At 42.3% G+C, this 27,587-nt stretch overlaps 1 protein-coding gene across 1 annotated transcript in view; it reads right to left on the bottom strand.

Annotated features, from left to right (window-relative positions):
- The window catches only part of pacrg (PARK2 co-regulated), a 144,034-nt gene that overhangs the window by 55,773 nt on the left and 60,674 nt on the right, over positions 1 to 27,587 (bottom strand). The window contains exons 6-7 of the mRNA XM_030044893.1: positions 6,507 to 6,678; positions 452 to 601 (exon numbers count right to left, since the gene is read on the bottom strand). Coding sequence (XP_029900753.1) covers positions 452 to 601; positions 6,507 to 6,678 — 322 coding nt within the window. The remainder of the gene's footprint in view (positions 1 to 451; positions 602 to 6,506; positions 6,679 to 27,587) is intronic.

The raw sequence follows: 27,587 nt of genomic DNA, 5'->3' as shown, positions 1-27,587 counted from the left end.
GGGACAGGCACATACATGAGCTCCACAGAGGAAAGAATGGGTGGAAAACAGGATGCTTTCTGCCTCAAAGTGTCAGACAGACAGATACAAACACACACAACCCCACATACACAGACACCCACACAAAGCTTTTCCTTACTTCTGCACAATAATGCACAGCACCGAGTGGCTCTGTGGTATCACATGGTTTCACCTAACCTTTGCATTAATACAGGCTACACATGAATACATATCATTGCCTTTCATAGGAACCGATGTTTGCCTTTGGCCAAATCACTGTGACCAGATAAGTAGTAGTACTGCTAGCATGCAGAAATAATTTATAACTCTCACAGGGGACAAGCTTACACAATAACATTTCCTCACAAGCACAGAGACACAGTGTGAAGTACAGTCTGCTCACTAGTCAGTGGTCAATAATTTCCCAACAGTTCACATGGCTTGGACTCACGGTTCATGTTCTTGAAGATGTTGAGAACAGGGAGTATCTGTCTGTAGTAGGGCACCAAGGCCTCTCCCACCATTTCTGCAGACACCACCAAATGCTGTAGGACCTTCAGTGTGGTGCAGATGACCTGACGGTTCCTTGTATTCAGGGCATCTGGGGGGCAGAGCAAATGGCAAAGGTCAGGGTTCAAGATTTAGCTCAGGTCATATCTTTTTTTTTCTCCATTTAACCCTTCCATCCACACTAAGTTGAATTTTCCTCTCAGGAATACAGCGTTTTCCTGATTGACCCATCTTGGTGCAGACATGGCCTAAAGCTTACACTCACTGCATCCTATCAGAATAAAATAAATGAAACAAATCAATAAAAATAAATTGATAACAGGAAACTATGGAGAACTTTAAATGATATTAAATCTTTTGATAATATACTCTCTTTTGTAGAATAAAATAGTGCTATTATTTCAAAACATATTACCAGCTCTATTAATGATTTGATCATTGAAATGAAAAGATAATTTTGTTGGAAAATTGGACCAGTCACAAACAAGCGGCTGCCTGTGTCTGCATCAGGTTAGAAAAAACAGTAATATTATCTATTGCAATCACTGGCTGTGAGTGTTGCCTCACATCATTTTTTGCCCTGTGTTAAAACTCTCTGTTTCTGATGCACCACACCAGGTGTCCCTGCACATGGACCAAGGCTTATTAAAGGGGCAATTCTATCAAATTACAGCCCAAAATTAATAGGATTAGTTTTTAATTTTATGTTGCATGTCTACACATCGTATCTGGTTTGGTTATCAAAACTTAGTGCATTGGGCTTGAGAAATACTATCATTGTTGTCACCAGTTTGGAATGTTTTGAAATACCTGACTGTATGTAAACTCGATAAGTTTAGAGGCTGTTTCTTGAAGCAGGTGCAGGCATGGTGTAGATGTCGAGCAACTGTGATGACTGCAACTATATAGTCCATAGGAGTGGACTTTCCAGACTCACAGAACCAAAATACACATAAATCTTAACCCCCACACATGCTCTTCCCTTGAAAGCATTTCTTTTAAAGCTGTGCTTTGATTTAGAGTGGCTTGGCTGCAATCAGTGATTTCAAATGCACTGGGGAGGCAAGAGTAAGTGAGCGCCAATCACTGGGCAATTTGGCCCACAGCTGCACTTAACTCCATCTCTCACTGAAAGAGAGAACAAAGGAGAAGGATGGTGGGAGAGATGAAGAGCTGGAGAGATCGAGAGAGACAAACAGAGGGTGGGAGGCAACAAAAGACAATATAACAGAAGGAGAGATAAAGAGATGTGACAGGGAGAGTGCACAGGGTTACAAAATAACCTGGATTAGCGGCTAAGACTGACTAATTTCTGCGACTCTTAATGTTTGTTTTATTTTCTGTAAGGTTGCGCATGTGTCCTGGCAATTCTCTCTGCGCAGACTGTCTGCTGACAATGGCTCACACTGGGTTAGAAACCTGACCAAGGCTATTTCTCTTCATGAGGCCTTAAATTGTTATTTGATGCATACTTCAAGAAAGCAAAGAAAAGTAATGACATCGTAGTTCCTGCTTTGCCAGGAAGCACTTACAACAACAAAACAAACAGGCATGAAAAAATATTTCAAAAGAAAGATTAAAAACAGAGAAAATAGCAGCTATGTGTGAGAGGGGAGACTGGGAGCTGGTGGCTGACAGAAGAAAATGAATATTGTTAGCAGGTAAGAGAAAATGAGGGAAAGAGGGAGCGAGAGAAACAACCCTAAAGTATTTGTGTATGACAGTTTGAACATTCAGGGAGTGTCACACTGCAAAGCCTGTGTCAAAGCAGATCATACACAAGTGCATGGCTGTCACGAGCATGCACACACATGCACACACAGAGACATACACACACACGCACAACAACAACAACACAGACACATGTAGGCACATACACACCAGAGTCATACTATTCAGGGCGAATGGGCAGTGTGACAGGATGAGAAAGGCAAAACAGTGCTCTGGAGAGGTGATACACACATGCACAAGAACACACACACACACAGACACATCAAAAGCAGTGAGGCAAAATGTCACCTCTGTCATGTTGTCATGGGTACAAGCGGCACTGAACACGGCAGCGGCTACTAACTGCAGAAAGTTACACTATGTTTGAACTGTGAAAAAAAAAAAAAAAACTAAAGAAAAAAAAAACATTTCACAGTCTTCCCGTTTTGCATTTAGGGTAGAAAATTACAATACATTTTTGTGTGTGCACCCACATGGCACATAAAGACAGTGGACTCCTTGTTCTCCTTCCCCGGGTAAAACACATGAACACATGCTCAAACTGTTGGGGAGTTTACAAATGCTGGGTGCCTATTCTTTTCCAGTGGAGGACGTAATGATGTCTTAGCAGGAGGCCACTCGCCCATTATGTCTTGAGTGTGCTCATTTGCATGTGTGCATGTAAATCTGTATGTGTTTTTAAGTATGCGTGTGTGCCTGGCTGTGTCTTTGCACGTGTGGGTGTATGTGCCTCTGTATGTGTGCGTGCATGTGTGTGTTTGAGTGAGTGAGAGTATAGTGGAGCAGCGATACAGATGCCAAATGAGTGAATGCATTGTGCTTTATGCCATCTCTCCATCTCTGCCTTAGTGTCTCCCCAGATAGACAAGCACACAGATATCTGCCATCACCGAGATAAGGTGGAATGTGGAATGACAGGAATTTCAAACCTACATAACAAACAATGAAATTCTAATTACCAGCCAGCGCAAACAATTTTCCCTGCTGTGACATTTGGACCGTGGGACTGTTCAATTATTCATCGGCACTCTCGCCTCGCTGAAAAAAAAAGGAAAAGAGAAAAAAAAGAAAGGGTGAAAAAAAAAAAGCAGGAAAGAGTGCAGGAAGAAGCCAGCCAAGAGACTGATGTATTAAGGCTGGTACAAAACCTCTGTTGGGACAAATCTGAATAAAGTAATCATCTATTCATGCTGGGACCTGTTCCATATTCAGTGTGAAAATAAAACAACGGTGACCTTGTATTCTGTTCTCTGTGAAATGTCAGAGGTAGGGTGACACATTGCAGAGTTTAGCAGTGAATTGCTCTCGCTCTATGTATAAATATACTTTTCAGATCAGAGGGAGATGTACCCATGAAGAGGCGTAACTGAGGATCTTCTTGTAATGAAAGTCTCATTTCGGTTCAAAGCTGAACAAATGTTATGCCAATCTACCGAGGCTCAATAGAGGCATGGCTCTGAATCCTCCTCCCTATTTAAAGAAAATCCAAACCGCCGCAGATCGTTAACATGTTACCCTTTTTCTCTGAATCACGATGGTACAGTTGGGCTGAACAGATCCTAATTTCTTTACTTCTACTTAAAGAAATGCCTGAGTTGCATACAAATTAGTTTGCCTTATTCTCCCTGCACCCTCAGTTGTACACATTGATTTTTACATCAGTGGTTTCATCCCAAAACACAGCATGTCCCTTTTGGAAAGTAAGCACCGCCCAAAATTCAGCAGTCAATATTTCATAAACACAGCAGATTCATTTTGGAAGTAATGTAGTATGATGATGATTCATAACTTCAGTAATGATACATAGATGCTTTACTTAAAAAAAATCATTTTGACAGAATCATTTTTTTTTTTAATAAGAAATATTTCATTTAATATTTCATATTATATGTAACTTTTTCAGATAAAACTTTAAGATGAAATGTTTTTGTGTTATTCTGACCCACAAGCCTGCTAGTCTCTAACACTGGGTCAAAGTGAGAGGGGCGTAAGTTTGGAGCGAGTTAAGTCTTTAAGTCACTGAGGACAGGGCCTGGAGTGTGATGTCAGGCAGAGCCTTCTTCATTGTGTATTCTCATTGGGTGACCTGGAGTCATCATCAAAATTCACCAGGGCCTGACGTGACTCAGTCGCTCTGCAGATAAGAGCCCGCCAGCCACATTGAAGATGTATTAACCTCAGAGGAGAAAAAAATATATATCTTGCCATTTTAGATTGCAGACGGCTTTTTACTTTCTTCCTCTTTCCTCCATCCCTTCTTCTTTCCTGCTCCATAGAAAAGTAATTAATCTGCAACAGAGACACGGACTGGCGGCTCTGCCTCGTGGATGTGGCGAAACAGGCCTGATTTTTAATAAACCAAGAAGTTAATAAGGAGCAGGCCATTTAAAATTCCATTATCAGTACGAAGTGTGTGTTTTCATGAGGAGCATAGCCATCACCTTTGGTCTGGCCTTCCAAAGGCAAATTGCCAAAACTGCTGAGGGCTTAAGAATTATAAACTGCCTTCTGAGTGAGAGAGAGTAAGCTAGTCACTATGTATAATGTCAAGTTGTGTGTAAAGTAGGAGTTCGGCTTTTTGATAAAGGGCAAATAGGACATTAGGAATTCAAAATATTGGAACTGGCTAAATCTAGCTGTGAAAAGATGCTGACAAACATGCACATATATCAATATTTATTGGGTTTGAGAGTGCTGTGAATCAGCACATTCCATGACATGACAGTGATCAAACTTTGATTTTATTCAGTCAATTCGACATAAGTAAATCAGATGGACAAGGGAGCCAGAAGTAGTGAATGTGAATAAGACCTCGCAGTATGTGTTCAGTGCAGTATCTGATACTGTAAGAGTTTACTGCATTCCTTCCCAGGGAGTGTGGCATGCCAGGGTCAGTCTGTCAGTGTGTCTCTGTGTCTCCTACAGACCCTGCCTGGTGTTGGCTGTTCCGCCCCTCTGCCTACACACACGTCCAACACACACACACACACACACACATGCACCACCAGCCAACTGCCCGTGACATGAACACTATCCCAGGCTCACTGGGCGCCACTTAAAGGCTCCCACTTTGAAACTGACACTCCACTTGGCAGCGCCGCCAAACAAAAGACAGAGTGTGTGTGTGTGTTTGTGAGTGTGTGGGTGTGTTTTGCACATATGTGTGTGCAAACATAAGAATGTGCAAACATAAGAATAACTCCGCTTTCTTCTAACGATGTCTGTCTCCTATGTGTCCCTCCTTAAGAAACCTCTCCTGTACAGGTCGGTATAAATTCTGATGTCTATTTTTGTAACAGGACGTGACCTTTCCACTCACCTCCTTCTGCCAACTGTGTGTGTTTGTGTGTGTGTGTGTGTGTGTGTGTGTGTGTGTGTGTGTGTGTAAAGGTAAGGAGGAACAACATGATGACACGGATATATGTAGTATGTCTCCACATTGATGGCAGATTATCGGGCCTGTTTTTGGCGCCGGCTTCTTCCAGCAAATGCAAAAACAAGGACACTTTGCCCCTTGGGTTAATGTAATAATAGGAACAGTATGACTGCAGGGCCATATTAGGGCTTGTCACAGGGCTGGTTGTATGGTAATGTTACAATCAGTTGTAGAGCAAGGGTGTAAGACAGGTGAGTAATGTCACGCAAGCCTATGCCTTGCAAATTCCGTTGTTATATTTTGGTCACCCTGCCGTTGAACTGACATGCAGTTTTTTCTGCTAGTGGATTGAGAGTGCCATTGAGTATAAGTATTCAAAATTCCTATATAATTTGAAGTGTATGTCTTGTGCATCCAAAAATATTTCATTCATTCATTCTATGACTAGGTCTATTTTGACAAAATAAAAATGGCCCTAAGTTAATAGCTGGATTTAGAGCATTGTCTCCATGTTTTTCGTAAGTCTTAAGACAGATAAAAATGTCAACAGTGCTCTAATTTTACCGCATGTCACAACTGTAACAACATTTCCTCAATTCCGTCGCATCCACGGGTGGGTGTGAAAATGTGATGTCGCTTCAATGTAGCGTTGCAACCAGGGGATACAGAATATATATGTGCCATTGTCATACAATATGGGGAAAACAATGAAACTGTGGTATTGTGTGCATCACTTTTTGGAACGTTTTCATCCTTTTTGTGTGAACTTATACTTTTCTATTATTAGCACAGACAGAGAAGTGCACAGAGGGGAAGAGGACATACATTTGCTGGAGGTCCTGAAGCTGCATTTAAAAAAAAAAAAAAAAAGGTTCTCCTCTTGACTTACTCTTGATGGGAAGGATGAGTTGGGGGATGATGGGGAGGATTTTGGCGCCTCCATGCTCCAGCAGGTCATGGACTCCTTGGCAAGCGAAGAACCCATAGGGGTGAGCTGTCTCACACAGCCCGTCAAAGAACAGAGGCAAGTAGTGGTGGTAGTCCAGTTTCTCAATCTCGACCTGAGAAGAAGAATTTACATTTACATCATACGCATTAGCTGCCTATTTTATCCGCAGCAACTTACAACATGTGAGGATGTAGAATTTCTGTCCTTCACACAAGGACATTTGTCAGAACATATGGCTGTTAATGGAGACATCAGCTGTTGCAAGGATCAAACTATTGGCTTTTTGGCTGCAGGGCAGTCAATCTACACACTAATCCACCCTCCCGCCCACCCCTATTTACACGTGTACCTGTGCACACAAGCACAAAGAAACACACACAAACACATATGCGCACACGGTGACAGACACAGCCGAAGGAAAATTCCATGTGTTCTCTAGAGAATCAGTTATTGCCACAAAGCTCCCTTTCATTCCTTGCCCTTTCTCTTTGTTTGTCCTTGGATTTACATAATATCTAGGGCTAAAGGTTTCCTGGGAGCTGTTTTTAGCCCTTACAATAAACACACACATGCACACACAGTGCTAACGTTTCTTGCCACTGGCCCGATTGGACCAGCAGGTCTGAAATCTGCTGGAGCAAAGACAATTTTTACTGGCCCGACATCCAAAAGTTGTAACTATCAGTATCATTATCAAATATTGTTTTACCCTTTTCATTTGTAATATTGCAGGTTTGCATAGACGTTGCACGGTTGAGCTCTAATGCACGGTGGGGCTGCTTATTGTTAAAAGGCTTATGTTTGAAATTGTATGAATTCCAGTTCCATATAATGGATATTAAGTGTATTGATATGGAAAAATGGTCTAGTTACAGGCTGTCTAGACGTGCAGTGTGTTGTTTTCCTTGGAGGGAAGTTGGGTGGGTTTGTCGAATATGATGCTTTTTTATCAAATAAATGCTTTGAAACGAGCAGTCATTATAAAGCGTCACTAGGCATCACAATCACACTGGGCAGAATCACAGTCACAGCAGGTCTGTTTGTATCCTGCCCAGACCCTTTGCTGCATGTCATTCCCCTCTGTCTTCACTGTCTCTCCTGTCTCTCTCCACTGTGACTGTCTCATAAAAATAAAACAAAACGACAAAAATAAACAAACAAACAAACAAACAAAAAAAGCCTTCCATCAGTGAACCAGTGGGAGGCTTTTATTGTGAAGCTGCTACAGGAAATGCTCCATGTTTGCATGCAAGTAAAAACAGGTCCTTTTAAACAACCGGATACAGTATTTGGGGCTATTCTGTTAGCAGCCCAGTGGTCAGCGTGAGTGGCTGTACTGTGTAAACTTGAGATAACGTTACCACTTCACATTCTGCTGACATTTAATAATCACAGCTATTTTGTGTTTGCCGAAACATTTTAAGAAAACATTATGGTAGATTGTGCTAGTAAATAATTTTTCTGGTTTGCACACATCTATTTTTAGGGGCAAATGTGAGTGAAATACTCACACTGTAGAGCTCTGAATAGGCAAATACACATTATGAATCACCTTTTCATGAAATGCACTGGACGTCTACATCCTCTGAGCTGTAATAAATCCCTCGCCAATAAACATTTACTTCACTCAAACTCCAGTTTTTAGCACTGACCTGATCAGGCCAGTGAGGTGCTATTTTTACTGTCCCAAGGTGACTTTTTACTGGCCCTGGGCCCCGAAAACACACATACATGCACACACACACAATGCTGGGGGACAGCTATTCAGAAGAACATGACACAGCGACATGTGGCATCCTGTTGGCTGACACCTGTTTACACCATTTACAGGACAGACACACTTACACACTCACACACACACCATCAGGTCCTACATAAAGACATCCATCCAGCTACAGGCCACAGGCCAGCTTTGATGTTGTTTGGTTGTGTGTTGTTACGGTGTAACACATTAAAGTGAAGACTTTCATCTGCGCAAGGCCGTCAGAGTAAAAGCCATTCAGACACACTGAGCTGGAAGGAACAGCTGACCTGAGTAAGGCTGTCCTTGATCCCTCTGTATGCTCTGTGTGTGTGTGTGTGTGTGTGTGTGTGTGTGTGTGTGTGTGTGTGTGTGTGTATGTCAGAGACAACACGCATGTGCGCCTGTTTGAAGAAAGACATAGAAAATGTTACACATAGCCATGGTTCATATAATATGTGTGTATATCTAGTTACTGAGTGTGTGTTAAGAAGCTGCAGCACTTTGCCCTGATGGGGGTTTTAGGGGCGATCTTGTTTTTCATGTGATGAAAGGTAATCCCTTTGGTGCAGACAAAAACAGCCCCCAGCAGCCAGGGATCCTAGAGGACAGCTGAGCCCCTGCAGGGACACCCTCTCGTCTCCACACACACACACACAGAGACACACACCAATGCAATACCACACATACGCACCCTGCCGGGTCATGCTAGTTTGTGCTAAAATGTCACCAAGACAGCGACGCTCAGTCCTTTCAAGTCCCCAACCCTCACCCAGCCGCCGGTCAGAGCCTAGACTTCAAAGCAAAGCAGATGCCCCCTCCCGCCGAGCTTTCCTGACCCCGCCCCCTCACCCTCTGGGTAGACACACAGAGGGAGAAACAGAGAAAAAGATAGAGAGATGCCACAATGGAGATGGAGAGAGAGAGAGAGAGCGCTCACACTGCTAGTGCAGAAGACAAAGCTGATTGCTTTGAGGCAATTTGCCGGCCAACCTTGACCTTTCCCTGTGCTTGGTCAAGATCATCATTGTGAGTCAGGCAGGCTGGAGACTAGAACAAAAGCAAACATGAGCCAAGAGAGATGGGGAGGAGAGGGAATGGAGGGGTAGAGGAGGAGAAGAGAGGAGAGATGACACTACTGCATAACATTACTTGCTAGCCTGTGGCAGCCAGTGGCGCACAGGGAAACGTGGTGCCGCAAGCTGCTCTCTGAATTTCTCTGGCCTCAGAAACAATATATTGAATACAATGCCACAATAATGTCTTTCTTTTGACGTTAGCTTTTGACCCATTTGAGAAACACACACCAAAGCCATGGAACTCTATGCAGATAAAGAAAATGTCTGGGCTGGCACTGCAGGTTATCAGTTCTCAGATTTAGGCACGGCTCAGGATCTCGCCTTGGCTGTTGTACGGAGATGTCAGGTGCAATGTTTACTTAAGAGCAGGGGCGCCGCCAGGGATTTTGGGCCCCATGAAAAGATGAAAATCTTATTGGGCCCTTGTATAGCAGACCTTTTCATTTCAGGCCTTTCGAGGGCCCCCTTCCCCATTGTGGCCCTGGGTAATCAGTCCCGCTTTTCCCCCCACTACGACGCCCCTGCTTAAGAGTGTTTGTCTAGTCTTGTTGTGAGGATGGCTATGAACTCTGCAACACACTTAATCAAAATCACATAAACAAGCATTTAGAGACTAACTGAAGTTTCCAGTTAATGTTGAAACAGTGAGATAATCAGTAAACACATGCACACACGTGCTATACGTATATCCACACACATACACGCGCACACACACACACACACACACACACACACACACACACACACACACACACACACTCATTCCCAGAGAATCTTAATCAGTGGCAGTGCTGAGCGGTAACTCTGGCATCCGTTATTGATTGTCCGCCCAGGTTTGTTTGTCTTTAGGTGCCCGTGGGATTCCCCCTGGAGCCTTAGGAGTCAATGAGAGTGGAGCACAGAAAGACTATCAGCCTAGTAGCAGCAATTAGCCCTGGGACGCAGACACAGACCTGCATGTCTCCTTTGGTCAGCACTGCAGCAGCAGACACTCGGCAACAGCGGCAGCAGCAGAGCTAAGCTAGGAGCGAGGCTGAACAGAGGCTCTGCTCATTAAACAACAGTGTCAGTGGCCCCTGACAGGTATAGGAGGCCAGGGAAACAAAAACAGCAGGTTGCCACTTTAAATACAGAATGGCTGTGTGCGTGTGTGCGTGCGTGCGTGCGTGCGTGCGTGCGTGCGTGCGTGCGTGCGTGCGTGCGTGCGTGCGTGCGTGCGTGTGCGTGAGGGCTCACATATGTGTGCTCTGTGTGTGCTCAAATGTGCTAAGCTTGTGGGCTAGGCTTGCTGGGGTGTGTGTGAGTCATTAATGTTAACCAAGCTAAAGGCAAAATCACAGCGTATACTGCAAAAAAGGGAAGGATGTGGTGTGAAAAAGAGAATGAGAGAGAGAGAGAGAGACAGAGAGTGTGTGTGTGTGTGTGTGCTTATAAGCATGTGTGTCTTGTGAGGGGAGTAAAATAAAGCAGAAAAAAGAGGAAGATGAAGCTGAAGAAAGATAGAGAGAGAAGAGAAGAGAAGAGAAGAGAAGAGAAGAGAAGAGAAGAGAAGAGAAGAGAAGACACCAGGCTTCCTACTAGTCACATTCACGCTGTAAGAGTTATTCATCACACTGTCACTCTGGACAAACAAAGATCCACTAATCCCCCCTGAACATCTATTGCAGTGAAGCAAGCAGGAATGCAGGAGTTGAGTATACTGGCTTCATATGCACTGAGAATGGCATGTATCTGAAAAAGGTATTCACAGGAATTAATCTGGACAGAGCCGTGCCTTGAAAGGTCCCCACCATGTTGGAATACAGAGAGCAGGCGTGAACCAACATGAGCTTAAAATAACAATCCCACACCACAACAGAATTCTGATCATTCTGTGATCTTTGACAAGTGCAACCAGGCACATTCTTGCTCTAAGAGGCCATCTCAGTTCCTAGAACGTCCATGTGTGGTCAGCATAGTCTAAATTTGTGCCCATAAAGATTTATGTACGGCGCACAGAATAAGTCTCCTTGAAAACTAGATCTACAAGGCTCAAGATTGCAGTCTGTGTTTCCTTTAGCAGTTTTCTGAGAATACTTGGCCCAAATGGTTTTACATTCCAGTAGGTGTTGCAATTTAAGAATGTTTTTTACTTGAGTATTTATATCATCACATATGGACAATGGTGCTGTACCTGTATTTTTGGCTGAGTATTAAGATTATGAATTATTAGCTGTGCACAATTTGCAACTGTGGCAACCACAACAGCTAAAGACTATTCCGTGAAACAATACCTTCAGCAGCAGCTCCATTCACAGTGAATAAAATGTGGACACTGTAGCACAGAATCACGTAATATTGGTATTCTCACTGGTGTGAAGTGTGAACACCACCATAAGATTTATTTTTCAAATGAATACACTTATTTTAAATTAATTTTATAGGACCTGACAAAAGAAAAACATTTCCAGCTGCATTATAACAAGTGATCATTACTGATTCTTAGGGAGTGAAGCTGATAACCACTGTCTTCATTAATGACTTCAGGGCCCACAACCACTTTTTAGGCCTCTAAAATACCACACATCTTGTTGTGTGCACCATGACCAGTATCTTAAATTTCCCTCGAATGAGCAAACTGGCAAACTGCCACTGTCATCAGGGTCACACCTCACCAAAATGCCAGATTTGATTTTTTTTCCTTTCTTTTCTTTCTTCTCATCTGAGCCTTTTTGGTATTTTGGCAACTCTCCATGAAGTTCACTGTGCCAAAGTGAGAGAAAATGTGCAGTAGGAGGTGTGTCAGCAATGATCAAGCAGCACAGTGTAATTACAGCGACCTAAGCTTGCATCAGCCTCCTACTCAGGCTAGATAGAAAGGGCATGGCACAAAGCATAAGAATAGTCTGTGGCTATTTTTGTTTTACCAAGAAATGCGCAATCCTAACTAATCAGACTGTGATATAATGTCAAGTGGGAAAACATATGCTACATTCTTCATTGTAACTATGTACACAGTGGCTGTAGTGTGAATGATGATCATCTGACATAAAACTGTCAATATGGGCCATGATGCAGGGAGAACAACACTGAAGGGAATTTTTCACAACACAAATAGGCCATTATGACGATGAAACCTCCTTTATGGGTCTTTTAATATAACTAGTTTATACAATAAGTGGGTCAAATATTTAAGATAGAAAAGCAGGAAGCCTTCTCATTTTTAATTTGATAAGCTACTGTACTGTAGGCCTACCTATAGCATAAGGAAAATATTGTGTAAGGAATGTATTGTGCCTGTGTAATGCAATCCCATATTATCACCTGGATGTTTTATCTAACAATATAACCTGACCTTTTAAACATTAGCCCATTCATAACTTTTCTTAGATGATACACCAATCTATATACCCCTAAAACTGAATAAACGTCTTCAACGGGGATTGGGGAGGTGGACACATCCTGTGCAGATGTGAAGAACAGCCTGGTGGATGGCCTTTGCTCCTGTAGCCAAACCCCAACTGTGTGTCACCACCAACTTCTCTTTGGTTTGGAACTGAACAACACCAGAGCAACACATGTTCAAATGTCTTATCTCCTCCCCAGAGAAGAGATCTTCTGCCCTCGGCAATGTAAAGTGCCGCTTATTTGCCTATGGCAATACTACACCCGCACAAGGACATCAGTTTCCTCTTGGGGGAAGCTTTTGTGGCGGACTGTTCTCCTCCATCCCAAAATTGTCATAGATTGCGCGGCAGAGAGCACACTGCTTTTAAAGTGAATGAAAAAAAGGCAATTTTCTTGGTTATGATTGATGCCAGACCCGCCACACCTACTGATAATATATTTCTCCTAATCCAACTCTGTTTCCAACTGTGCCGCAGATGTGCTGCACACCTCTGACCACCAAATTACCAAAAATCAGCTGGCACACCCTGTGCACTCGCACCATGCACCCTTGACTGTACTTTGCACTGTGCAGCACTGCTGAAAATACAGCCCAAAGAATCATCTCACAGATAGTGTTCTGACTTTCTTAGAGGTCACCATAAGATGAGCAAGACTGCAGGATATGGAAAAAACAGGTGAGAGAGAGAGGTGAGTCACTCCCACTATCTCCCCTGACAGCTGTTTTCATCTAACAAGCATGTAAGTATGCTCAATTTAAAGCACTGGTGGAAGAGTGCATGATGTCAATTGAAATGATACTAAACACACGCTGGATGAGACAATTTTGGGCTTCAAAGATAGTTCAAAATCAGGACACGGACAGTTATGAATTTTACGTGAACCTTCCTCGCATATACACTCACTTACATGTGCACACATAAACACACACTGAGATGAAAAGGATTTTTTTTTTTTATGTACCTAGGCAAGCCCAGCAGTCCCAAATGGTGTGTCGAGGATTAAAGGCAGGATGCTGTTATTATAGTAACAAACATTAGCCAGAGTAATTGAAAGAGTGACCCTTTACAGTGTTCATGTTAGTGCCGAGATGCTGCTAGTGGTAACACTGTTGGTTAAGATGAAAACACTAATAGATGTTCCTTCTAGAGAGTGCACAAGGCAGAGCAGCTTTGTTTCTCTCACTGGAGTCTTTGCAGCACAGTATAAGAATGACAGTCAGCATCTCAACCCAAAATTTAGCCACAAATTTTGGAGGCTTCAAACGGTTTCATGTGCAGCCCTGTTCATGAGCTCCCATTAAATGCCTGGAAGGAAGGCATAAAGTGAACAGACAGCGGAACGAGAGGAAGATGCAGCGGAGGATGGATGAATGGATAGGAAAAGACTAAAAGGTGGACCGGGAATGATGGAGGGCTGAGAGGAGATATCAAAGAGAAGTAGCAGGATGGAACCATGTAATGTCGAAGGTAGAGGAGGTGGGTATGGAAGAGACTGCCGGGTACCTGCTCCACTTTTAAAGGTGATGCAGCTAAATAAAGCTCAGATTAGGACTCTAGCTTAGTGTCTGTGTGTGTGTGTGTGTGTGTGTGTGTGTGTGTGCACTCCAGCATGGGACCCCCTGCCACTGAGATGTAAATAGGCCAGAACAGTGCAGGAAGACAGAAGGAAGAGAAAAGGGGAAAAAAAAAGAGGTAATGAGAGTGACAAGCGCTGGAGAAAAAACTGAGAGACAGAGACAATAGATCTGATACCCAAAGCTTTCTCTTATCACATATGTGTGGGCCTATGGACACTATTGATAGATCCTCTGGCAATGTGAGAAGGCTCTTTTAAATACTGTAGCAATCCTAAAGCTACAACTAGCCAGCCAGTGGTGTGACTGTGGCTGTGTCTTGTCGATTCAGTAGCACGGGCTGTGCTCTTAGCTTCCAGTGATTACAGCTCAGCAGCCGAGCTTGACAACAGACAGGCAGAGTGTAATCAAGTCAGAGAGAGAGAGGCGTAATCAGCATTTCCCCTCCAATCAGCCCCAAAATCACTGTCTCTAATCTGCAGCCAGCCATTGATGGGTTTGATTGATAGGATGGATTTGTTATCTGGCTGTGGGGGTCTGCAGGGAGCAGAACAACAAGCAAGAGCCACAGACACAGTCAGCTTATCAGCTATCGCTACATTTGTTTTCGCTCCCCTCGTTGAGCGAGCCGGGCTTTTCCTCACAGGCTACGACTGCAGCTCCCCTCTCATTTATCATACAGAAGAATTAAATGTGGACACTTCAAAGTACTTCCACACACAAGGGTCCCCGGGGGCATGTGTTTTCTCCCTGTTTAAAATGGAAAGGGCCAATCCATCACTGGTTGTTTGTGACAGAACCAGGAAGCACAGTGAGTATTTATTTGTATGTGTGCGTCTCTCTGCGTGCGTGCATGAGTGTGTGCGTGTGTGTGTGTGTGCGCGTATGCGCGAGTTTCATACATGTTAGATACGCAGGCAAGACAAGAGGACAGAATAGAGCAAATTTCAGTGAGCAAATACCATGACTGTAACATTACTCCCTGCACAATTTTGATAAATCTGGCTTTTCTGCCTCATATTGTACTGAAAAATCCTCACAAATGTTCAAACAAATATGCTCATTTTCAATCAGTGTGTGATGAATGAGCTCCATTGATTTTGTGCGTGCAGCCAAAACAATAGGGACCAAGACAAATGCGTGGTCTGTTTAAGATAACAAGGCTGCTGTACCAGACTGGTGACATTTTCTGATGGTTTGGAGGAAGAGCAGTGACAAAAGTCAAGGGGGAAAAAAGATAATGCTCTCTGTATCTTTACATTTTATAATGTTGTATATGTATTATTAATACATAATATTAATAATAGAGATGCTACTCGCTGGTATCATCTCTATAATGTTAAAAAAAAAAAAAAAAAAACATTCTGTATAAGATGTAAGATTCTGTATATGGTGTGGGGTGTGGCAGGTTTGGGGTGTACCTCTTGTTTTTGTTTAGTTTAGTTTTGTTTGTTTATTTTTTCCTGTTCTTTTCTCTAAGTCTGCAAAGGAGAATGTGTCTATATTTGATTTGTATATTCATTAATTAGCTTATATTGCATTTGTGTATTCCCCGATAATTCTTGTATTTGTACTTGCGCATACTGAACTCCACTGTCAATAATAAATGTTTGAGCTAAGATTCTGTATAAATCCACTTTGCATCTATCTGCACATGCAATTTTCTTCTCAGCTGCCCAGAACTTCTTACATTTTACTGTTCTCAAAACAAAGCAGCGTGTAAAACCCCAAAAAATCTTCAAAGCACTACCAGTGGGCTCACGCATGCAAAGGACAACAAAGACGCCAAACTAAGTTCAACACACTTTACTGAGGTGGAAAACTAATTGACAGACGTTTGAGCACTCAGGCTGTCATCTGTGTAGCTTCCTCTCAGCTGCCAACTAGATCCTATGGGAAGCGGCTGTCAAACAGAAAGTAGTCACTCTAAAAAAGATGGCTGAGTTCAACTTTGCGGAAAAATGGCCGGTGATTTAAAAGGAGAAGATCTGATACAAAGCTCTGTTACGGTTAGTATGTCAACAATGTCTCCAGCTGTTTTCTTTATATGAGCCCAAGAAAAAATCTTAGCAGTGCTTTTTTCACTCAGAAAAAGATGATGGCAGCTGGGAAAAAAACACCATATGTGAATATGGCTTTAGGCTACATTGATATCTGATGTCCCTCTCTATATTTACATGCATTAACTGGACAGCATATATACATCCTAGGATTCTAGGGAACTATGTAAATTGCAGCAAAGATCTGTAGATTTATGGCTGAAGTTGCATTTTCACAAAGACACAGCTTTTTCTTCGTTTTATTAATTAGATAGTGCAGACATGATTTGCAGAAAATTATTTTCACCACAATGTGACGACTTCTGATAGCATGCAGGCACAGCACCTGAAATGTATTTGCCTCTCAGCGATCACAGCACGGTGGCAACAGCTCCATGCATAAAAATAAATAAATAAATTAAAATAAGGCACCAGAGGAGGTATCTCAGCATTTTAAATTCAACAAGTGAGCTTAACTTTGGGCTCGTGTGTGAGGTGTGCTGAGCCAGTTCTGCCCACCCTGAGCTAGAGAGAAGCAGGGAGAGCAGCAGCATCAGTAGCAGTAGGTGGTGAGCTTTAAGGCCAAGCCGCAGCAGCAGAGGCACAGGCAGACAGTGTCTGTCAAGGCTATGTCCAGCTCCTAATGGGATGTTCTTGTTGTTGCCAGCAGATCACTCTTATCCTGTGTTCTGGACTACAGATCAAAGAGCGCCTGGACTCCACAGAGCAAGCAACGCTGCATGGATGGAAGGGAGAGAGAGGGAGACTGAGAGAGAGAGAGTAGGGTTGGAAGGGTAAGCAGAGGGGAAAGAAAGAAAGAAAGAAAAAAGAAAGAAAGAAAGAAAGAAAGAAAGAAAGAAAGAAAGAAAGAAAGAAAGGGAAAGGAGAGGAAAGGAAAGAAAAGGAGAGGAAAGAAAAAAATCTCTCTTTTGTAATGAGCTTGCATTGTGTCCCTCTGTTCATCCTCACAGGCAGATTACAGCCTATTATTCTATTTGCTGCCTCTATTTGGGTGAGGGAAAGGAAGGTGAAAAGAGCAGAGCACAAAAAGATAAAAGCACACTAAAAGTCAACTGGGCCTGTGAAAGTTGGATGTGGCGTTTCCTCTAAGGCTAATGAGGAAGAGGGATAGATATGGCTGTGAGCCGCAGCGCAGCAGCAGACTGGCTGCAGGACAGTAGAAGATGCTGTCACTCTGAACATGTGTCTCTCAGGTTCCAAAATTAACACTTGCCAATCATCAAATGCAGGTAAATTTAGCCTGTGTCGTGTAAATTGTGGAGACCACCAGCCACTCTGGCTGGTAGAAAAAAATGTTGGAGGAAGCTGCTGGTTTGCTGTCACTTCAATCTGCTAAATCTGCATGCAGTGTGTGTCGTGCATACTACATAATTGCGTCAATCATAAAACCACAGGATTTTTTCTTACAGTACACACGGCACTTGTTGTCATCTGGGCAGTTGAATCAAACCCAGCTATGTGGAGACACCAAGGAGGAAAATCACTTTGAGAGAGCACTGCCTGAAGAAGACTGAGCATGCTACTACAGAATAAAAATATAAATATATATTGCTATGAACTATGACTCTGAACCTATTACTTGCTTAATTTGACTTGTAATTGATAATTCCTCTATAATTGCTATATTCTCACACTCGTTATTAAATTATTCTTCTTACACTTAAAAGCGAATACCACTGAATTTATACTTTAAAATGTGTTACACGTTAGCACTGAAACAGTTTTTAGTCAATATTTCTGCATACAGTTAGTTTTACAGTTTAGTTTTATTACTGCAAATTGCTATAATATTGATTGAGAATCGCATATGAGTGAGACCAGGATAACATGTTAAATAGTAATAATAGGAAATTTCAATATTAAAAAGCAAAATATTATTTTTGGCTGGTAAAAAAAAAATCTGGCTGGCTGGCATTTTTTTTTTTTTTTTAAATGTACCAGCCTCCTTGGCAGGTACGCCCCATAATTATTTTTGGACCCTGGTGTCTGTGCAGCTATGACAGTCTCTGCTGTGTGAGAGCACAGACAAGCAGGACTCCAAAATGTTTAGGGCACATATTCAGCCAGTGGACAGTGAAACGGTGAACTGAGTCACCTTCGAGTGCTATTTTGGCCCTGCTAATACTGTGTGAGCAGCGGCAGAACATTGACTCTGCCTACTGAGGGTCAGCAGTGATGGCGCAGCAACACTCTTTGTCAGGCGATGTGGAACCAACCATTTGAGATATGACTGACAGGCTAGTTGGCAGGTGATGGTCCAACAGGGAGCAAATGGTTTGGTGTAATGAATAGGCTAACAAGAGCCAAAAAGCAAGGTGAATAGAGGCCTGCCTAATGCAGTGTGCACCAACACACACACACACACACACACACACACACGAAAACATACCCATACACAAACATAAAGATTCAGTGTGCATATGGGCTATAAACACACGCACACACACATCTCCATTATCCACCTGCAGAGAGAAAGATGTCCTTCTGCGGCGATGATAATAGCCGCGGTCACTCCCATGGATCAGCGTTATCACTTGAGGCCTTTTGTCAGAAGGACTGAATCTAAGGAAGAGGGGTGTTTCAGAGAGTTGACTAATGCACTCTACACACAGGGCGCTCTGAGTGGGATGAAAGGTAGCTTTTGAAATGTCACATAAAATGGAATGATGCATGCATCTCACTACACACACACTCACACACACCAGGACTGCTACTTCTGCTGAAAGATTCATGTTTCATTATAGTTCAACCATGATCTTTCGACAATCAATTGAATAATTGAGTGGATTATTTCATAGTGGGGATTTTGACCACAGAGCTCCAATGAAACTTACTAGAGGAGAACTTGAATTTTCTTCCAGTATTCCATTGCTAACTGCAATGAAAATATCATTTTCTGGTTACTTGAAGTGTTAGAAACACTTAGGTTACAACATACTGCTTGTAACCTCGAAAGAAAACATAAAAATAAGATTGATATCCCTGTGATACAAAGAACTTTCAAGGTGAACATGAAAATAAGGCTGATTTTGCTGTCATATTAAGCAACTACAAATTATTTTTCTGAAGTTGAAGGAGTTAAAAAGTACCTTCCATGACACGCACAGTGACAAACACACACATACATTTTTATGTGTATAAATGATTTAATAAGCCAATTCTCTATTACATGGACAAAAAAGGAGAATACACTCTAGAGTGGATTTTGCCACCTCTTCTATTGTGACTCCTCAGTGGTGGGTGGCATTACAATGGAAGTGAATATATAGAGGTATGTCTACTGTACCTGGGAGGACAAAGGCCTCTTTTCCATTTAGTGCCAAATGCCTGGGTGTAAGAGGAATAGCTTGTGTCCAAAGAGGGCATACAGGGATTATGCTTGCTCATGCTTGTGTATGTGTGTGTGTGTTCTAGCACACACACATGTGCGCACACACACAGACACACGGCCACAAATCTACTTCCCGTTCGGAAGGAGGAGAGAGCGAGGGGAGCAGAAACAGTGTGGTGAAGCAGATGTAATTACAAAAGGCAATACAAGCAGCGTCTCCAAGTCTCTCTGACCCACATGGAGGAAATAAGTCAGAGCTTATCAGGGTGCCACAGAATGGGGAAATCTGGCAGCAGAGGTGGCGAGTGCTCCCTGCTCTTTTCAGATGTGACACATTGAGAAGATGATGGTGGTGGTGGTTGAGCTCTAACTGGAGAGGATAGCAAATGAGGAAATAGTCACTCCTTCAATTCCTGGTAGCAGGCAATCTCTGGTTTGTCCCAAGCAGTGAGATTTGTGGCAGATAAACGGCGCCAGTCCAGCTGTCATTTCATACACACACACACACACACACACACACACAGACAACACACACACGGCAAGCTTGGTTAAATTATGTGGTGTGGGCATGAGGGGCGGAGGGGTGGCTGACTAGATATGCTGGTTGTATTGTAATTGAATGTCGCTTGTAGTGACTATTAATCTTACTGCAAAAGAAGCCTATAAACTGTTGTACCATCAAGGAGCAGGCAGTAAGCTTGTTTTGCACAGCAATATGCCTGCATGTCATAATATCTGCATTATTCTGTCATGCAAGCGTGAAGATACAGTAACCATCATAAATAAATAAATAAATAAATAAAAATAGGGCTCTGTTTTTATATTGGCTTGGTGATACTGTACAAAAAGAAGAAAAAAGAAAAAAGAAAACATAAAAACAAATAAAGAGGTATGTTAATTTGATTAGTCTATTATCGGGTTAATATAGCCTGAGCTGAATATTTATTAGTGGAAGGTAAATTAAGCTAAATGCAAAGATACTGTGATAGAAGGGTTAGCTACAGTCAACTCTACCACTGTTTATGTTGACATGGCATGTGAGTTGTTGTGTGCTGGTGCATCTGCTGTTGTTTTTGTTTCTGCTGTTGCTGCTGCTGCCGCTGTTTTGTTGCTGTTGTCGAAGTGCAAGTGTGGGGAGAGATTGTATTATGGAAAATATTATGGGGAGATTTGACAGGTATTGTCAGTTGACTAAGTGAGCGGCGAGGAGATGAAGATGGGTTTGTTTCTGACAGGTTTACTGCAAAAAAAAAAAAAAAAAAAAAAAAACTGCAAGTGCAAACTGCTCGGTCCTCGTCCTGCCTGATGCTACAAACAAATGCATGCACAGATACACACACACACACACACACACACACACACACACATACACACAACACATGCACACAAATATACTGCCACTGATGTTTTCCATAGACAACTGCTTGGAGAGAAAAATTGCTGTTCTATTCCAGAATGAAAAGGCGAGAAAACAGCATGAGAGAGGAGAATAAAGCCAAGTGCAATCTGTGGTGCTTGCACCAGTGCTTTCTTTGACAGATCGCACATTGGCTCTGCCATCTCGCTCTCACTTTCTCACTCCCTCTCCTTATCTCTTCTTCTGCAGGAGTCCAATAGAGGAAGAGAGAGAGAGACATGGTATGGCGAAAAGGAAGCATGTTGGGTCCCTCGTCACACCAGCAGCGTGTGTTAAGTAAATGGACGCTCCTCAGAGGCATCGCAGCTAATGAGTGACAGCAGAGCAGACAGATTTCTGCTCAACGTTAGTACCACCTCTGGTCTGATTTGAGTTGAGTTGTTACTCCATATCAAAAGAAATGAACTAAAAGGTAGCACTGCTTTTGGTAGGCTGGGATGGTAAAGATTAGCATAACACAAAAGAACTGGGCAATTCAGCAAAACACTGCAAATGGTTGCATGAGAGCAGAGGAGCATTGATTACACTTCTAGCAAAAGCTACAGTACTTACGATGAAGAAATTTCAATAGTTGGGGCCAAATAGAGATAAAACAAGTAAGGGGATGATATTCTTAGAGTGCAATTGACCTCCAGGATGCAGAGGCATTAGTTCTCAGGGAGACTAGAAAGTGAGGATGGGAGGGGTTGGGGGTAATGTGTGTGTGGTGGTGGTGGTGGGGGGTTACAGGTTCACCAGAGGTAATCACCAATAGGGCTTCGGAGAAATTGGAAAGATGAAGAAGGGGGAAAAGTCAGTTAATCAAAAAGAATGAGGATACATGGAGGGGCCTTTGAATGAAATATGACTTATATTATTTCTTTCTGCTCTCCAGACAGGGCCGTCTGTCATGGCCAGGAAAGGGCCAGAGAAAGTGGGCTAAGTGGCCGGGCCATTTCTTGTGCCTTTCCAAGTGGCTGAATAGATATTAGGATTTTACAGGCTATTACACATGATAATTGGAGAGCATATTGAATTTTGGGCAATTTTCTCACACCGACTCTCTCTTTCCTGCTTCCCCTTTTCTATAAATAAACATTTTACACCATGTAAAGAGTTTGTCATATATGGAATATGATTTAAAGGTTGTTTATGACACACCATCAGTATTCTTGGCACTCTTGCAAATTCAATAACAGTGCTCTACTAATTGCAAGGCTTAAACCCAGCTTTAGTCCTTAAGATATTCATCTAAGCCAATTAAATCAGAGGCGGGTTAGGGATGGGGCATAATCCCTGCTTGAATGTTAGAGTGCACATTCAAGCGCAATGTCATAAGAGGACCCTTTCCATTTGGAAATAACAGCTGAGGTTGCCCGCTATTTGTTCCATGTATTTATTTTCAACAGAAATACTGGATGTTTGGTAAAAAGTCTTCCAGAGAAAAACTATCAGAGAGTGAATTATTAGTTATGACTAAAGGCTAACCCTCTCTAACCACGACCACCAAGGAACTGTCAAGCTAGGCTACTCACAATTAAGTGTTTGTATTTTTTTATTATTATTATTTCTCTAAGTAACAACATGACACCATTACAAGAAAAATGTAACCCCTAAAAGAAATGTGAAAAGAGAAGAAAAAAATAAACTCTATTATTTAGCCACACTTTCTCGAAAAGAGAAACAAGTTTAGGCCAAATGCTTAGAAAAATACTTTTATCACAAATACGTTTGCTCTCTCTATATAAGGGTAGGTTATGGTGAAGCTTGCACCACAGCTAAAATTGGAATCAAAACATGGGCAGATGTGGAGCCATTACTAAAATTAGCCCCGATGACCACTGCATCAAACAAATTACAGAGGAAACACAAACACCACATAAGTGGAATTTTTTTTTTTTTTTTTTTTTTTTGTCTTTTTCAGAAATAAGAATTTTGCATACTTTTGTCTAAATTGTAGCTGTTAACCAACATGGAAAGTAACTTCACAAGTAAGTCTGTATTTGAAGTCCCACTTACAGAGCAAAGCCACAGTTATTGTTTCGATGAACTTCCACTTAATTGCAACTGCGAGTACACTCTTACAGATGTAGAAAGCCTAAATTCTTTTAGAGTTTAGTAGAGAGACTTGAGTTATAAGAGGCCTAAATCTGAGTCTGACATGTAAGAGTATTTGAGTAGTGTCACCATGTGCTTCATTCTGCACACTGGCTTAGCTTAGCCATGATAAAGAGCAGAGAGAGGAGAGAGATTATGAAATGCTGATGGAGTACCCTCAGCACTGCCATTCATCAACATAATTAACCATAATCAGCACCATCCGCAGAGAGAGAGAGAAGGAGAGAGACAGAGAGAGAGAGAGAGAGAGAGAGAGAGAAGTGTATGAGGGAGGAAAAAAAGACTGACAGAGTGAAAACGTAGGGAGGGTGGCAGAGCAGTGAAAAAGAAAGCATTCATTGTCACATTTAGGAATACACACTTACTCAGGTATACATACACACACACACACACACACACACACACACACATACACACATACAAATACACATGCAAAGCGAGACATGGCTGAATCTGTGTCTTTTTAATTGGTGAATGTTACTGAGATAAGATTTACCCTTCAGAAAAATGTTGTGAAAAGGCAGCTTTCATGATTACAGAAAGCCATTTTTAATTTTACAAACACAGGGTCATCAGTTATTAGAATGCATAGCTTCTCTATTATTCCCTTGCACTTCTGAATTTGTACTGTGTGCCTCTGTGCTATGTCATCTGACATGTTCGGTGCAAATATTTCTTAATCTATAAATTGGATCTTAAAAGGGGCTACAATCCTTTTTCAGATGAGTCTGGCAATGCCACTATTTATATTTTATGGTTTAGGTCCAAAAAAGTAACATTTAAGCAACCTTGCTGTATGCTAAAGCTTGCTTGCTGATGGTCCACTGGAGTAGTTCATAGATTTAAATGAAGTAAACTAACTGAGGGTTTATCAAATCTAGCCTCCATCAACTGCCTGTGTCTCATCTTGTCTAATTTTGTCATGCTGATCGTCGAGGTCAGCAGACACGCTGACAGATACTCGGAAATACCTAGTCAGCTTGCTCCACATGTCCAGCTAAGTCCTCATTACAAATGCTAATCTGTTCATCTTCATTCATTATTAACAACCAAATGCAGCCATTGCAATGTAGGCCACATTACCGGATTTTAAAATTTAAATACTTCAAAATTCCTCAGTAATTTGGACAGTGATGTCAGCGAAAAAGTGCTTCACTGCAGGCAATCTCAGGTAGATTGAGGCCTTGAACGTTGGCATTGAGGCTAGGATTTGTCGGTGACTCAGACTTTCACTAACTCTGTCCTCACAGTTAGAAAGCAGACAATTGAACTTGGAACAAATTCAGAACAATAATTTAACCAAAACAAAAGCTATATCTGCATATAGGACAGGTGGTTGTTCTTATATAAATCACTGAGTACTGTTAGTGAAAGTGCTCTTGAATACACAATAAGATTCTCTGTGCTGTGTAGATGGTAATCAAAAAACATAAATACTACACACTCAATATAAGATTGATTAAAATCCTGTTACCACTCCTAGTTTTTGCTTTTTAATTGTCTTGCACAAAGGACCATTTCCAATGATCTCAGTCTACATATGGAGTAGTTTGAGTGTTATATTACACAACCTAGTCTGCCAGAAGCCATTCCCCTATGACCCTGACCTTTTCAGAAACTAATAGAATTACGGCACACAGAATGCCAATTAAATAAACACATAAGTGGAAAACAAAACGGGCCGTGAGACCACGAGAACATAATTGCCATAAAACCCCTTGAGGTAAACACATGTTCCCACAGTAGGCAACCTCAATGAGATGGAGGATGAGGAGGAAAGGGAGGACCGGTGTGTGTGTGTACACGCATATGTTTGCTTTTGTTTGTGTGTGTGTGCGCGCGACTATGTGTGCATGCACTAAGGTACCAAAAACAAAGCCAAGGAGGAGGGAGTCAAACAGACGAGGCAGGCTAGGCTGTGAAAGTGTTGTTAATTTCGCCCTGTTTTAATTAGCCCTTCTGCCAGAGCACAGCAGAGCACTGCAAAGCCAAGGGGGCTAGCGGGCAGCCCTGAAGATCTGGACAGAGCGGCAGGCTGAACGAGGCCACCAGATTGGCATGCCTAACTACTGCCTGTCTCAGACCGACAGCTGGGCACCCACATAGCCCACCACTGTTCGAAATGCCCAAAGGTAAAATCTTAATGCTTCAACCAGGCTGATAACACCACACATGCACCCATGCACACATGCACACACACGCACACACACACACACACACACACACACACACACACACACAAACACACAAACTGAAAGAGCATACTCAGTCATGCTACTTTATTAACTTTTATTCCTCTATTCTTTTCATTTTTTGTTGTTTTTATTCCTCCTGTGCCTTCAGCCCAGCTTTAATTAAATCATGTTCTGTTCTCTTTTTTTTTTTTCTTTCTCTCTGCTTAACAATGCAAAGACAAAATTTGACAGTTGCTTATGATAATGCTCCTGACTCTGACTCTCTGAGGAACAATCTCTGTTTACTGAGTTCACACTCGAACTGCGTTGGAGGCCGGGTGGGTGTCTGCTCTGTGTATATGAGGGCAGGTTGATATTTAAAGAGTTTGACTATTTTATGAGTTTCGGTCTTATAAAAATAAAAAAAGGAAAAGAATGGAGACAATCCCTTCTGAGCAGCAAACAGTGCATGCCCTGATGGAATGAGCAAATATGAGCCTAACTGCTTTAGTTTTCTGAGAGGATTTATGACATGGCGTCTTATTATCTGTAGGTCGGATTACTCCAATACGCTCCCCTCAGAAATAAAGAGGTTCCACGCCACATAAAGCCCAAAGTGTTTCCAGAGCTGAAGCACACTCCCTTGCACATGTAGAGCAGATTTTAAGGATGGCTGCGCTGTTCCATTCCTTTGGCTGATGATGAGAATGAGCTTGTCATCCTAACCCACTGCAGCTTTTCTTATTTGTCTTAGTGCCTGATGCAACAGGGACAATCAAAAGGTCAAGAGGACACAGGCATTTTTGCCTCTAGTGAGACGCAACCTGATGAGCCCTCCACTTGAAATGGTTCGTAATTGGCTTGTGGGTGCGCCAGTAAAGTGGCAAAGATCCCCACTAGTGAAAGATTAAGCTACCTGAAGATTGAGATAGCGGTGGGCCTGGGAAAGGGTGAGGTGAGAGTCTCCTACTTGACTTTGAAAAGAGAGAGAGGAGAAGAAGTGAGGAGAGAAGAGACCTGGAGGTGAAGCAGGCTGATTAACATACTGTGGAGTGGAGAGAGCCCCTATCTACCAGTCAGAGTCTGTCTGGGGAAATATGCTGCAGCCGCCACAGTTAATGGGAGCCAGCATGTTTATTGTCCTGTTAATTAGCAGGGATGTGGTTAAGGCTGTAAAGATAGGTAGCCTGTGAATTCAGGGAGGATGCAGGAACAACTCAACAAAGAGCTGTAACAGTACACAAGCTTCTCTACTCAAACAGTAATAGCAAATGTTGGCCAACTCTATAAGCAATCTCCAGTGAGCAGGTAGAAATATTCTGTCCACCATGTATCACTAATTCCAGTTTTTCAGTCGTATTTCCTGAAACCTCAGGATAGGCAACTCACTTCTTTTCCCGTTGAGTTGTTTGATTTGTTGGCTTTGATCATACAGAATGTAGAACTGGGCAACCTGATTTTACTTCACATCACAGTGTGAAAAAATGCCTACAGTATGCTTTTCTATACTGTTTCCCTACCTCACTATTTCACAACAATGGCTGCTTCAATTCTCTGAATTTCAACAGAGAAATAAAATAGTACACCATCTGGTGCATTTGGAAACTGTAAATACATCTCTGGTCAAAGCAGACATCTTGATCTGCTCAATATCTTGAAGTTGGACATGAAGCAGACTCTGTGCAATAGACAACCACTTGGTTTAGGTTTAGTTTTAAGACTTCTTTTAAGCACAGAGAAAAGAGAGAAAGAGGGAAATCAACCCCCAGTAAACGCCTTTCGGTATCATATTTAATAACTAGAGGAGAGCAGGGTTCCAAGGCTAAGCCTGTGGGCTAGAGAGACCCTACAGTCATTTCCATAATTCATATTTCAGCCAGCTTCCAGTCATGTTGGACACCAAAATAGAAATAATGGATTTCTTGGTCTCTCTTCTTCTCTCATCACCTCCAGTACAAAGCCTGCAGACAATCCACCTGCATGCACATACGCATACACACACACACACACACACACACACACGCATGTGCATACACACACACACACACACACACACACACATACAGTGCTCCGGCCCAGACCAGCAGCATCACAAGACAGTGTTAGCTCCAGGCCTCTAATTGGCCCCATTTCTCCTCCTCTTGTCTCTCTCTTTGCAC

The sequence above is a fragment of the Myripristis murdjan genome, chromosome 22, assembly GCF_902150065.1.
Source record: "Myripristis murdjan chromosome 22, fMyrMur1.1, whole genome shotgun sequence".
Lineage (NCBI taxonomy): Eukaryota > Metazoa > Chordata > Actinopteri > Holocentriformes > Holocentridae > Myripristis > Myripristis murdjan.
Note: the sequence above shows the minus strand (reverse complement) of the source record. Positions and strands in the feature narration are given on the sequence as shown.